This window comes from Leishmania braziliensis, chromosome 32 (genome assembly GCF_000002845.2).
Source record: "Leishmania braziliensis MHOM/BR/75/M2904 complete genome, chromosome 32".
In the NCBI taxonomy this organism is placed as follows: domain Eukaryota; phylum Euglenozoa; class Kinetoplastea; order Trypanosomatida; family Trypanosomatidae; genus Leishmania; species Leishmania braziliensis.
In genome coordinates this window covers 999,475-1,011,834 of record NC_009324.2, presented here as the reverse complement: position 1 = coordinate 1,011,834, position 12,360 = coordinate 999,475, and the positions used below count along the sequence as shown (strand labels likewise).

The 12,360-nt window shown below is 59.5% G+C and overlaps 3 protein-coding genes across 3 annotated transcripts; all 3 read left to right on the top strand.

Moving 5' to 3' along the window:
* Positions 1–59: 59 nt before the first annotated feature.
* Positions 60–1,628, top strand: LBRM_32_2760 (conserved hypothetical protein; the record flags this gene model as incomplete). Its single annotated transcript, XM_001567578.1, has 1 exon — positions 60–1,628. The coding sequence occupies one exon, from the start codon at positions 60–62 to the stop codon at positions 1,626–1,628; it is 1,569 nt and encodes a 522-aa protein (XP_001567628.1).
* A 3,459-nt stretch (positions 1,629–5,087) lies between these two features.
* On the top strand, positions 5,088–7,826 carry LBRM_32_2750 (hypothetical protein, unknown function; the record flags this gene model as incomplete). The annotated part of the gene is made up of 1 exon (XM_001567577.1): positions 5,088–7,826. One exon carries the CDS (start codon positions 5,088–5,090, stop codon positions 7,824–7,826), a length of 2,739 nt encoding a protein of 912 aa, XP_001567627.1.
* Positions 7,827–9,061: 1,235 nt separating this feature from the next.
* Positions 9,062–11,062, top strand: LBRM_32_2740 (conserved hypothetical protein; the record flags this gene model as incomplete). The annotated part of the gene is made up of 1 exon (XM_001567576.2): positions 9,062–11,062. One exon carries the CDS (start codon positions 9,062–9,064, stop codon positions 11,060–11,062), a length of 2,001 nt encoding a protein of 666 aa, XP_001567626.2.
* Between the last annotated feature and the right edge of the window lie 1,298 nt (positions 11,063–12,360).

Below are 12,360 nucleotides of genomic sequence, written 5' to 3'. Positions count from 1 at the left end.
AGTGTGGCGAGAAGGAGCAACCGACGCACATCTTCTTCATCCGGCGCGGCGTGGTGCAGATGCAACGCGAGGCATCCGTGCAGGGAAACGACAGCGGCGCGCCCAGCAGAAACAACTCGGAGCCAGCGTCTCCGATTGCCGCAACGCCGGCGGCAACACCATACACCAATTTTTCCCTAGAGTTGCCCCGGAATCGCTCTGTGCTGGTGGAGGGGCACACCTACGGGGAGACGAGTTGCATCTTAGCCGACACCGTCGGCGACCGCTACACCGCCGTCACACACGTGGACATGTATCTCCTCCCTTTTCAGGTTCTCATCCAGCTGATGAAGCAGGAGCCAGAGGTGCATAGTGCCATCTACCACAGTGCCCAGGAGTTTTCGTATCTGCGCGACAAGGAGTGGGCCGGCGTCTTGTTCGGACCGCGTCTCGTCGGTGCGAAGCTATTCGGTGTGCACGGCGTGGTACCCGCAGAAGGGATGCTGGCCCTAATGGCGACTGCCACACACGAGAGAGCCAGTGGTGGTGGTCCTAGAGACTATAGAGGAAAAGCCCTGGCGGAGTCCCCCTTCAGCGTGGACCACCCATCACACGGCAGCGCGCGACGCGGAGGCGGCGGCGGCGGCCACCGAAGCTCAGCCCCCGCGCGGCGCGTCACCATATTTGAAGAAGCACTCAACTCGGGTGGCACAGGAGACCACGCTGGCAGTGGTGTAGGGGGCGCGAATGTCTTGCCACTGACGGGCGGCCGTGTATCATCAGCGCTACTGAACGCGATGGAGCAGATGCCTCTCGTCAGCTTGCTTCCGAGTGCCACGCGTGACTTTTACCGCGCGTGCACTCAACAGTGGCGCTGCGTTCCGTACAAGAAGGGTGATGTCATCGTCACTAGCGGGGCGGAGTGCAATCGACTTCTTTTGTTCTTTGAAGGCCGCGCCGGGATCGTCATGAATGCACCACTACTGCATGACGAGATGCGGTCTGGGCCGCTCGGCCGCGCGGACATCGCTAGCGCGTCGCCGGCGGCGGTCTGTCCCATTCCCCCCGGTCACGTTGTCGGGTACACGTGCGTGCGGCGGCATCGCTGGACCCGCAGCATCATCGCGCTTGACAACGTTGTTGAGGTGTGGGAGATGCACCGCAACGCGTTTGTGCAGCTCCTACGCACCCATGGTCTAGAGCGCGGCATGCAGGCGGCGACACTACAGGTGCTGCAGCCGCTCGCACCACAGGAGAGGCTGGCGGTGCTTGATTACCAACCACTCCTCCATCCAATGCCTAGCTCGCTGTGGAGTGAACAGGCAGTGCCCAACGTGCACCCCGTCGTCGTGACAAACGAGAGCGCCGTGTGCTTCCCGGTGTGGCGTGAGGGCGACTTTCCCCTGGATCGTCATCAGTCCGTGATGGACACAACAGCGCGCGCCGGCAGCGCTGGGGCTCGCCGAGCGACGTTGTTGTCGGCGAGCTCGATGAAGGTGGCTTCCGTGGCCAACGAGCGTCAGCGCAGCGCCAGCCGACTAGAGGACTCCACTCATTTGCGTAGTCGCCACTCTGGAAGCACGGCAGGGATGGCCGAGGTGGAAAGCACTAGCCGACACCACTTCATAGCGCAGCTGGCAGGTGCCTAATAAAAAGGCGTGCCTCGCTGTGGCTTTGCTAAGAGTTTATGTGCGTCATGAGGTGGGTTGGCGTTGGCGCCACAGCAAACCGTTCCCCCCCTCTCTCTCTGTATGTCTGCATCCTTCTTTGTTTTGTTGTCGCCAGGGCTTCTCCCGCGAAGGGGCTTTGCTTGTTTAGAGTTGCCCACACATTCGCTTGTTTGATGTCTGACGATCTACCTGGATGGCTACTGTGCATTTGTTTTTTCGCTGCTCGCTTCTATCTACTCTCTCCTTGCGAGTCTGTGCGTGCCATCTGTCCTCTGCGCTCTTTTCTGCTCATCCTCTGCGTGTGCGTGTTTACGTAGAGCGCGTTGCTACACCCGGCAGAGAACTCATCGCCTCTACTGCGCGTCTTCGACGCCAGTTTCTCTTTTATTCCTTTCTCTCTTCGTTGTACCGCTGATGACAGAGGGGGGGGGCACACCTCGGTGTGCGGTACCTCAGGCTCCGGTACCTCTCCCCCCACTGTGTGTGGGGAAGCCACGCAACCCTCCTGTTCCTGCCCATGCCGAACCTCCCTCTGATGGTGGCGGCGGGGGGAGGGGGCGTGGTCGCGTGCCTGCAACGTGGGGAGGTCAGCGCGGTGCATCGCTCCTGGGGTTGGGGCTCGGCGCTTGGGTGGCGCTGCATCGGAGCGGCCTGCGACAGTGAGGACGTTGCGTACCATCTGTGTGATAGGCGAAGTGTCAGCGCGAGCCGAATGCACCTCACCCTGCCCTCGCTGCCCACTGGTGTGCGAGCCTGAGCCGCCCTGAGCCATGCAGCAGGTGGCGGCCGGCATGGTGGGAGCGGCGACCTGCGGAGCGAGGGGTGGGCGTGGCTGACGGCAGGGCCCGTGCCTGGATGACCGAGGCGGTGCATTGCTCTAACGCGCGTTCTACGTCGTCTTCGCACGACGCGGATGGACCCTGTGATAGAGCCCGGTGTGTGTGTGTGTGTGTGTGTGGTAGAGGGACGCCTGACCTCGTGCTGTACGGCAGAGAATGGACCCGTTGAAAAGTGAATGAGCTTCTTGTGGTACTCTTAGAACTTCCGGGATGTACACTAGCCTACTTTCTTATTCTCATTTCTGCGGCCTGCCTCCGCTCACTCGTCTCGTTGCGTTGGTGCTCCACCTGTAACGTCATCGTACACGCGTCGTAGAGAATGGCGTGCCAGCGTGTGCCTATTTGGTTGTAAATATGTGCACGTGTGCGTGGGAGTAAAGGTGAGGACAAGCGATCCCTCTTCCCCACAAGTGAGCAAGCTGGCCACGTAGAGAAGTGAGGGGTATCTACGAGCTAGGAGAGACTCGCCTGCGTTCTCCTTTGTTTCTCCCATTTCCTCTCTCGTTCTTGCCTTTGCTCTGCCTGTCATCTTGAGTGTGGCGCGTGGGCTGTCATGGCGGACACGAAGAAGAAGAGGCGTTGCAGAGATGTGCGGGTGCGAGTGAGCTGTATTGTCGTTGCTACACTGTGTAACCCAACGAAGCGCGTCCTCCGGGGCGAGCATCGTTGAGTAGGCGCCAAAGAAGGCAGCGCAACAGAGGATGATCTTCGCTCGCTCACGTCATGCACTACCGCGCCGCTTGGTGGCGGACTCTCACTCTTCTCCTAACGGGCTTCCCTTTGTCCTTCGCTACTCCTTCTCCCGCTTTGGTTCCATCACGTTCTCCACTTCGCTTTTCTCGCTGATGACACTCCCGCATGCATGTGGGTTGATACCCACTGCATAGCACACACCCGCGCACCCCCTCCCCACACACACCTGTGTCTGGTCTCTTCTACTTGCTCATCCGCTGTTTTCCCCCTATACAGATTATTTCTTTCTCTCTCTCTCTCTGCTCTTGTTGCGCTTAAAGACGAGAAAAGTAGAAGAGCAACGAACCAAAGCAGCGGGAGCCTTCGGCCTTGTTAGTGGGTTAGATATTTCCCCACCCTGTCTTTCTCTGTGCACATCCAGGAATCCAGTTACGGCCTTCCTCCTCCCTCTCCCCCCCTGTCCACAGTCTCGATCTGCACTTTTACATGTACGACGCTCTTTATACACGCCCCCCTCCTCCTCCTCCTCCATTGCTCTCTGCCACACTCTCCCCGTCATCCTCGCACGTCCGCTTCCTGAAAGAGTCTCTTGTTTAGTCTCTCTTTTCTGGTTATTTTTAGGCGTACTGTGGTTGTCCTTGTCCTCGTCCCTCGCGCCTGCGCCGTTTGAGGGCACGTTTGCTCGTACGCTGCGGTGGCGACTCTCTCGGATTTGATATCCGACGGTCTCTGCCATCTCTCTAGCCGCCGTGCGCAGGCCAGTCTGACGCTGACTGTCCCTCCACTAGCGCGATTGCTCCGCTTCTCCCTTCTTCCGTCTTGTATAGCTGGCAGAGAGAGAGAAAAGGCACGCCCGGAAGCGAGAAAGAGTACATCGAGGAAAGTGCGCGAACGGAACAGAGCGGAAAAAGCGGAGGGGGAGGGCGTTCTGGGAGGGGCCTGCCAAGCACACGGACGTGCCCATCCATACGCCCACACGCATTCCTCACCTATTTCAATACTCCTATCTTCTTCTCGAGGGAAGTCAAAACAGTGTTGTTCTCTTTTTCGAACATATTTTTCGTTTTGTGTTTCTGAGCTCGTGTTGTAGCACCTGCGTGTTCCTCTCTTTGCATTTTCCTGTGGACCGCGTCTTCCCTCCCTCCCTCCCTCCCTCCCCCCTTTCCCGTTCCCTCTCCTTCTCTTTTTGTTCTTCACAGGTATCCGCTTTCTTTAGAAGCTCGTTTTATTCGCTCATTTTGCTATCCTGGTCTCGGTTGCTGGGTTGGTTTGCGGTTGTTGTCGTTGCCGTCCGCGTCTCTGTGTGTTGTGTTCTGCCGAGAAGTCTCTTTGCAAGTGCCCCTTGCTCGCCGATTACTTTACTCTTTCGTCTTTGCTTTCGAAGCTATTTTGCTGTACCCTCCCCCCCTCCACCTACTCAGTTTCTCAGCGCATTGGCTGCTTCTCCCTCTTTTCCCTCCACTCTGGGTGCGTTCTTTGCCCTCCTCGCCTCCCTCTCTCTCTTTCTCATCTGGACACTCGCTGATACGCGTTCTTCTTCTCTGTTCTTTGCTCCTTCTTTCCTCTTTTCTCGTCTTCTCGCCACCTCCCCCCTTCGCCCGCCGCCCTTCTCGTTTTCTCTTTTCCTTCTCAGTCACCAATTTGGGACTCAGAGGCACTTTTCATCTCTCAGCTTTGTCATTATCCTCATCATCACTTTTACTTTCGTTTCTGATATACGTATATATTTTTTTCCTTACTTGGCCGGCTTCCCTCGTTTCTCCTCTCTCCCTGTGTCAACTTCAGCCACCCACTGATCGGATCCAGCCTACGGCAAAACTCACTCACATAGACCCACGCAGAGGACCACGCCTGTGATACGGGCATGCACACACCGACAGACGCAGCATCACCGCACACTGGATTCATGTTTTCATTCAACCACTGGCCCAACGGCGCTACTGGGTCAGTCAACCCCAAGCAGCAGCAGATGATGTGGGCCAGCAGCGCCACCCACGGCGCTGTCATGCACCCGGCAGCGTACAGTAATGTTGCGAATCACGGTGTCAGGGTGGGCGCTGAGGGCCACATGCCAGCTCAGTCATTCTCTCCAGCTTGCGCGAGCGCGATGCCAACCAACGTGGTCTCTGCGGGGTGTCTGGGTGCCGATTACCCAGTCGGCTGCGCCGCACCTCGACCCGCTTCCGGCTACTACTACCCACCCTACACAGCGGTCAAGCAGTATGCATCGCAGCAACCACCAGCCTCAGGAGTGATGCCATGTCAAATGCCGCCGCCGCAGCACCAGGCTACCGCTCCCAGGGCTGCCTCGCCTGCACTTGTAACTCAGCAGTGCAGCGCGACCGCGTCTCATCCTGCATGTGGCGTGCAAAGCCTGTCCACCTCGATTTCGCTACCCAGAAAGGGACGTGAGAGACCTCGCAGCGGTCGACATCACCGTGGGGACGACGAGGCTACGGAAACCCCCGCCTCGACAACGCAGCCGCCGACCTCAGTAAGGTACGGTAGTGGTGGCGGCCATCGTGAGCGACGTCGCCATCCAGGTAATCCGCCAGCTGATGACAGCTGTTCAACTCGCGCTCCGCTGCAGGCGGCAACAGCGACGTTTGGGGAGGTGTTTCTGGAGAGTACGAATACACCCAACACGTACCGTGCACCCATTGCTCCTACCGCGGCTGGCAGCGTAGCTCATGGTGATGGCAATGGTGATGGTTGCGGCCGACGACGACGTCGGCATCGTCGCGGTGACGGCGGCGGCGGCGAGAGGGGTCGGGACTCCTCACCACGTGTGCCTTCAGACCCGCAAATCGACGGGAACACGAAGGAGATGGACAGACATCGCCACCACCGCCGCGAAGGTCGCGGGCACCGCGACAAGGCCCGCAGCAACGTGGATCGGTCCGAGTCTGCCTCTCCACGCCCCGCTGGTGACCTCGCCGACATCTCGTGCCCCCGCCGATCGAGCAATCGATCCAGCCCTCGCAGGGGCAATCCTCCGAAGAGCACTGCCGTCGCTGCTTCGACATTAGCGGGAACGGCGGCGCTGTCTCTGAAGCCCATTCCTGTCACCACCGTCCCTACACCAGCGCCCCAGCCTGTAACGGTGGGCAGCACCCGGATGGTGACTACCCCCCCACAGCTGGCGAATCCACCTGCCGCGTCGTCAGCTTACAGTGTTCCCCCGAGCACGCGACCAGTGACAGCAGCAGTGCCATTACCGCCGTCCGCAGTGCAACCTTCGAACACATCAAAGGGCAACCGACTCCACCGCCGACACCGCCGCGCCGACTCTCTCTCTTTGTCAAGCTCAGGCGGCAGCACCGACGCGTCTTCGATCCACGGATCGTCGTCGTACTCGTCCTCCGTGCTCTCTGGCTCCGTGTCTGCCTCGCGTCCCGCCTTGGCATCGCCGCGCAACCACCGCCCCTGCTGCCGCCAGCGTCGTAGAGACCGTGGAGGCCGCCGCGGCGGCCACCGATCGCCACGCTCAGCCTCGCCATCCTGGGGACCACGACCGCCGTTAGGGCACGCTCTCGGCAATACCTCCTCCCTGCCCACGGACCACAATGCCAGCGTCGCCAACGCACCCAATAAGAAGCGTGGGGGCGGCATTCTGGGTTTTTTCCGGCGCGATAAATCCGCCCCGGCTGAGGTCGACTCGTCTAAAGGTGAAAATGTCGGAGCGTTGGCCCAGGAGGCGGCCCTGATGGTGCCGCTCGTGATGCCGCCGAGGGCACCCTACAGCACACCCATGGGGTTCTGCGGCACCTCTGTCCCTTTGCGCGATGTGGCGTCTGAGATGCAGCAACGCGGGACGATCAGCCGCTCTGACTCGACGCGGCAGCACCGTCGCGATCACTCGCAGGGGCACACCCAGCATCCCCAGTCTGGTAACGGCGCCGTGGATGCCCACATTCCTCCGCACCAGGGTAGCAGCATCAACAGCCCCATCGCTGACTCTAGACGCGCTGTCATGCCCTTCAGCAAGAGCAAAGGCTTCTTTGGCGGCCTGTTCCACAAAAAGTCCAAGCCAGACGCGCGCGTAACCGCTGCTGCTGGCGTGCCTACCAACGGCGCAAGCGCCATCAGCGGTTGTGTATCCCCGTCGTCGCGCCCTTCGTCGAGGAGGACGCAGAGCAGTCTGGCACCGAAGGCAAGTGCCACTCTACGATTTGAGGTGCCGCCCACACCACCGAAAAACACGCCTCTCAGTGGTGGGTACGGCGCCGCATCGATGAATGGCACCACGGCAGGCAACCCAGCTCTCAAGTCGAAGCCGGGCCTCTTTGGAGGCTACACGAAGAGGAGTAAGGCAGCTGCATCGCAGCTGCAGCAGGGGATCCTTCAGCCGATGGAGTACCAGTGCCAACCGCAGGCACAGAAGCACCACCAGCAGCAGTGCAACAGGGGCAATAGAGAGCGCCGCCGACACGAGAACCGTGGCCACGCATCACCGGTAGACGAACGCGGTGGCCACCGATCGGGTGGTCGCGGTCGCCGTCACACCCCCTCAACGGACTGCTACTCCTGCTCGGATGGCGCAGCGTCGGCGCCCTCCAGCAGAAGATCACCCCCGAAGCGGCGCAGTGGCCACGGTAACAGGATCAAAAAGGCTGCTCGCGCCCGAGCAACCAACGACATTTAAGGAAACCCATATCGCAGGCCTGCATGCACGCGCACGAATGGTCGCTTCTTAGAGAAGAGGTCAAACGAGGGCATTGGCGGTCGGTGGCGGCGTGCACCCCTCTACGCCGTACGCCTCTCCTTTCCCCCTGCCGTCTCCACTGTGCAGACGTTTTTCTCCCTCGTTTCTAATTCCGCCCTCGTCTCACTCTATCCGTCGCTCGTCGTATCACCAGAAGTTCCGAGTAGGCGCGTGTGCATGCGTGCATGTGTCTCTGCCACTCTGCCACTCTGCCACTCACTTTCTCAGCTGTCTCTCCAGATTTTCCCTTCTCGTGTGTGTCGGTAGTCGGTTCGATGGATGGTGTTGTCTCTTTCTCGCTCTTTCGGTGTTTGATGTCCCAGCCTGCCCTCCTTCTCCCCGGGCTATGGCCTCGCTTTCTGTCTCGCTTCTCCCCCCCTTTTCGCTGTGGAGGGGGAGTGGGGACGCGCCGCCTGTCATTCTTTGTTTTCCTCTCGTTCTGTTCCCCCCCCTCTGTTTCGATGGAAGCACGCATGTGCGCCTGCACACACCAAAGAGAGCAAAGAAGAAACTGCGTTTTACTGCCCTAGCCAATGCAAACCAAGAGCGACATGGTGTGAGCGTTGTGTATGGGTGGAGGGAGGAGGGAGCCAAAACCTGCGAGGGACGGTAGGGGGAAGAGACTCCTTCCTGCCTACACTCTGGTGTATTTTGGCCCCTCTTTCCTTTCACCGCTTTCTCTGCTGCGCCGGTGACCGAGGCAGCCGACGGAGTAGTCAGTGCTGCTGAGGGACAGGCTCCGCCTCTATCAGGATACCAGCTTCTCCTCCCACAGGAACACTCGCCCACGCGCACGCAATGCATGCCGCCCCTTTGTGCGCCTCTCAGTGGCCGAAAGGGGCGAAGGAAGACGAAGAGCTGATGAGTATTGGACAAGAGTGGACTTGCCACCACAACAGCTCCTCCCCCCGACGTAGTGTCTGCTCACCGAAGGGGTTTTCTCCCTCTTTCTGTAGTTGATGTCTCTTTCTCTCTCCCACACCCTTTCTTTTTCAGCACTGTCTCCTCCTGCTTGTCTCTCTGGCGAATTCGCTCTTCAGCTCTACTCAGGAGCGGTTGAAGTGCACGAGAATAGAGACCGCATGCGTGCTTGAAGTGTGCGTGTGCGTAGGGAGTGCGTCTTCGTACGTGTGGGCACATTCTCTATGTCTAAGCTTCGTCCTGGGCCAAGCTTCATGGTATCTCATGGCGAGTCCGTAGCGCAGGCGCCTGGCCTGCAGTGGCGTGGCTCCGTCGGTGGCGCAAGTGTAAAAATGATCACGACAGCGGTGGGGCGTCTGTTGGCTGACTACGTGGTGCAGCTGCGTGAGGACATTCAATCTATCGGCATGACCGGCGATGTCCCCTCTAACGCAGGTTGTGGCGTCGAGGAGGGCAGCGTAGTCAAGGTAGAGGATGGAGGCAGCGGCTTCGCTGCGGATAGCGCTGCTGCTACGCACCATATGGCAGGCTCACGGCGCACCATCGATACGGCTGACGAGGCAGTGCCGCTGACGGAGGCTGACGTGGCGGAGTTCCGACAGCGCTTACAACGACTGCAGCGCGTCAAGCACCTTCTTGTTCATTTTTCGGCACGTACCGATCGTCGTCGCGCGCACACGGGGGTCGCGGAGGTATCTCGCCTCTCGTCAGGGAGCTTAGCAACGGCCGATCCCGAGGAGGATGACGCCTGTGGTGTGAGCTGTGAGACGCTGCGTCAGAATCCTGTACTCATGATAGCACTGCGCCGCTTTGATCGCATTGTACAGTGCTTCCAAGGTACGGCGGCCCCACCGGTCGCAGTGGTGCAGGGTCAGGGTGGTGGCCTGCACGAGGCAGGGACGCACGCTTCCGTGTCGGAAACACGCAACGTGTGCTGCATCCAGCCGCTGCTGATTCTCGTGCCTCTCGCTGAAGGTGTCCTGCACGCTTTTAGTCACAATGTGAATATCGTGTACCGTCGTCGTCCGAACGCAGCTGCGACTTCCGCTGCTGGCAAACGACCACGTGATGAGGCCAGCGACTCCGCCGCATCCTTTTCAGTCTCTACAGCGGTGGCACCAGATCCGCTAAACTATTGGAACCTGCTGGCCACGCAGCAGCGCAAGCGTCGCTTCGCCCTTTACACCTCCCGCTCCGCGCTGTTGCCGCGTGTGAACGCCGTGTGCGCGCCGCTGTACGTTTCCCCTGCTGTTCAGGAGCTTGCGCAGCTCAACTCAGAGGCCGAGCGTTTTATGTTGAGGAGAGCTTGGTGTGTGCACACCAAGGCCCATTTGCTGCGCGAGGTGCCGTGGGTTGCCCGCGATGTCGCCGCGTATCGAGTCGCCTTGCGCGAGGCCCTGCAGAGTTTTACCGAGTCGCAACAAGATGCATTCCTTTCGGGTGTAGTCTACGTCGAGTTCGTCTGCGCTGAGGACGGGATCGTGCGTGTCTGCGTGCAGCATGGACTCTTCCTGGATCTCACCTATGACGTGCGGCGCCGACAGTGGGTGCTCATCGAGCTCCACTGGAATCTCTTCACCACCAGCGCCGGTGCATCACTCGTGACCTCGAAGACAGCATTGGCGGTGCCTCATGCACAGGCCCCGCCTGTTCCCCCAGCTGCACCTACCACAGCTGCTCTAGCTCCTTCGATAGCTCACGGTAGTGTTCACGTCCCAGCCGAGTCTACCTCGCCATTATCTGACGCATCCACGCCTGCGTCTTTTGTACAGGTTGTGCCTCATGATCGTGAGGCACTGCGCAACTTTCTGAAGGTGGCTTTTGCCCAGGACGGACTGAGTGGTGGGCTGCATGCGGCGAACCGCTTGGTGTGCGCTGTTGTGCTGGACACCTTTGCCACCCAACTTCGATCTCTGCAGGAGTCTTTCTTCACAGGCGGTGGACTCGGTACGCTTCTCGAGGCGGAGGTGAGGCCTGGCACGCAAATCAGCCTTCACATCTCCTTGCCAGAGCTCTTCGTGTCGTCGGCGCCGGTGGCACATGTAAAGATGACCATGGTAGGCGGTACAGTGCTGCTGGAGTGCGTGCGTGGAACCGACCTTTCCACACGACAGGTGACACTGCCTCTCAGTACCTCGTCCCTGGTCGTTTCAGCTTCGCCGGGCACAAGTACTGCAGCGCGGGGGCCGTTGATGCCAATGGTGGATATGGAGGCCTTCTTGTGGAAGTGCGTGTGCGCCTTTGCTCCCCCCTAAAGCAGTTGCAGCGCATTCCCCAGCGCTCTCTCTCTCTCTGTTGGATGGAGAGTGGGTCTAGAGGGGAGACAGAAAGGTGATCTTGGTAGTGTGCGTCGTTGGGGAATCTCAAGACATGTGCATGGCCTGCATGGCCAGAAGCAAAGGACTCTTGCTGGGCGTCTGCTGCTGCTGCTGCTGCTGCGCGCGCGTCCCGGTACTCTCCTCTTTTTCTGTTTTACTCTCGTAGGGTGCGCGTGCTTTGTGGTCGACCTCGGGTGTGTATCTCGTGCAGCAAGAGACGGACGTGCGCTGATGTTCGATTCTCTGGCAGGACGGTGGGGCGGGAGGCCGGAGGCCCCCTCCCTCCCTCCCTCCCTTCACTTCTGCACAGGCATGTGTGAGGACGCTTCCAGCTGCATCTTGCCTTCTACCCATACAATTCGTACCGACATGGTAGCCCTCTCACTTCACCTTCTCTTTCTCCTCGCTCTGGAGGTTTTGTCTTTTCGTTGTTTCTGCTGTCCCACCCACACCCACACAATACTCGTTGCCCCCCCCCCCCCCCTCTCTCTCTGTGAGTCTCTGTTTCCGACTGGTACTGTGCAGCCACGGCACCCAACCAGGGCAGGTAGGGGACCCGACACACACGGCAGCTAAGGCGCCTTACTCGATTGTCCAAAAAGGCCACTACGCGCTTCACTCGTCACTCGCCAGCTCCTTCTCTTGTATCTTATACTCAAAGGAGAACGACGCCCTTGTCGGCGAGGAGGTTGAGCCCAGTCTACCGTTTCTCTGTAAGCGCATACCGTGAGCTTTATCATCAGGCTTCCTCCCTCCACTGGAGTAGAGAAGCGGAACTCTCTCTCTCTCTCTGTGCGTGCATGTTTTGGCGCGCGTTACTTTCGTTCGTCTCTGGTTGTGCTTCTCTGCGTGTGTCTCGTCTTCTGTTGTTTTCTCTCCTTCACTCACCAATCAACTACTCGTGCCAAGAGTGCCGAGAGGGTGAGCGCGTTGGTGCTTCGTCTTTCACATTCGCCTTCGGAGCGCGCTAGCTGAGCGGCTTCTAACCCTAACCCATGGCGCACGCAACTCACTCCCCAAGGTACTCGGGCAACAACGTCATAGTAGGGCCTCCGCAGCTTTCCGCTGCGGACTCAGAGGGTGCCCGACTCGTCCGCTTCAGCCTTCTCTACAAGCTACGGCACCGTGCACACTCTATCACGGCGCGCAACTCTATCTCATCAGAGCGTGCCCAGTCATGGCCATCCCCTCCACATGCAGCAGAGCAATATGGCCACTGCACTGCATACGCGAAC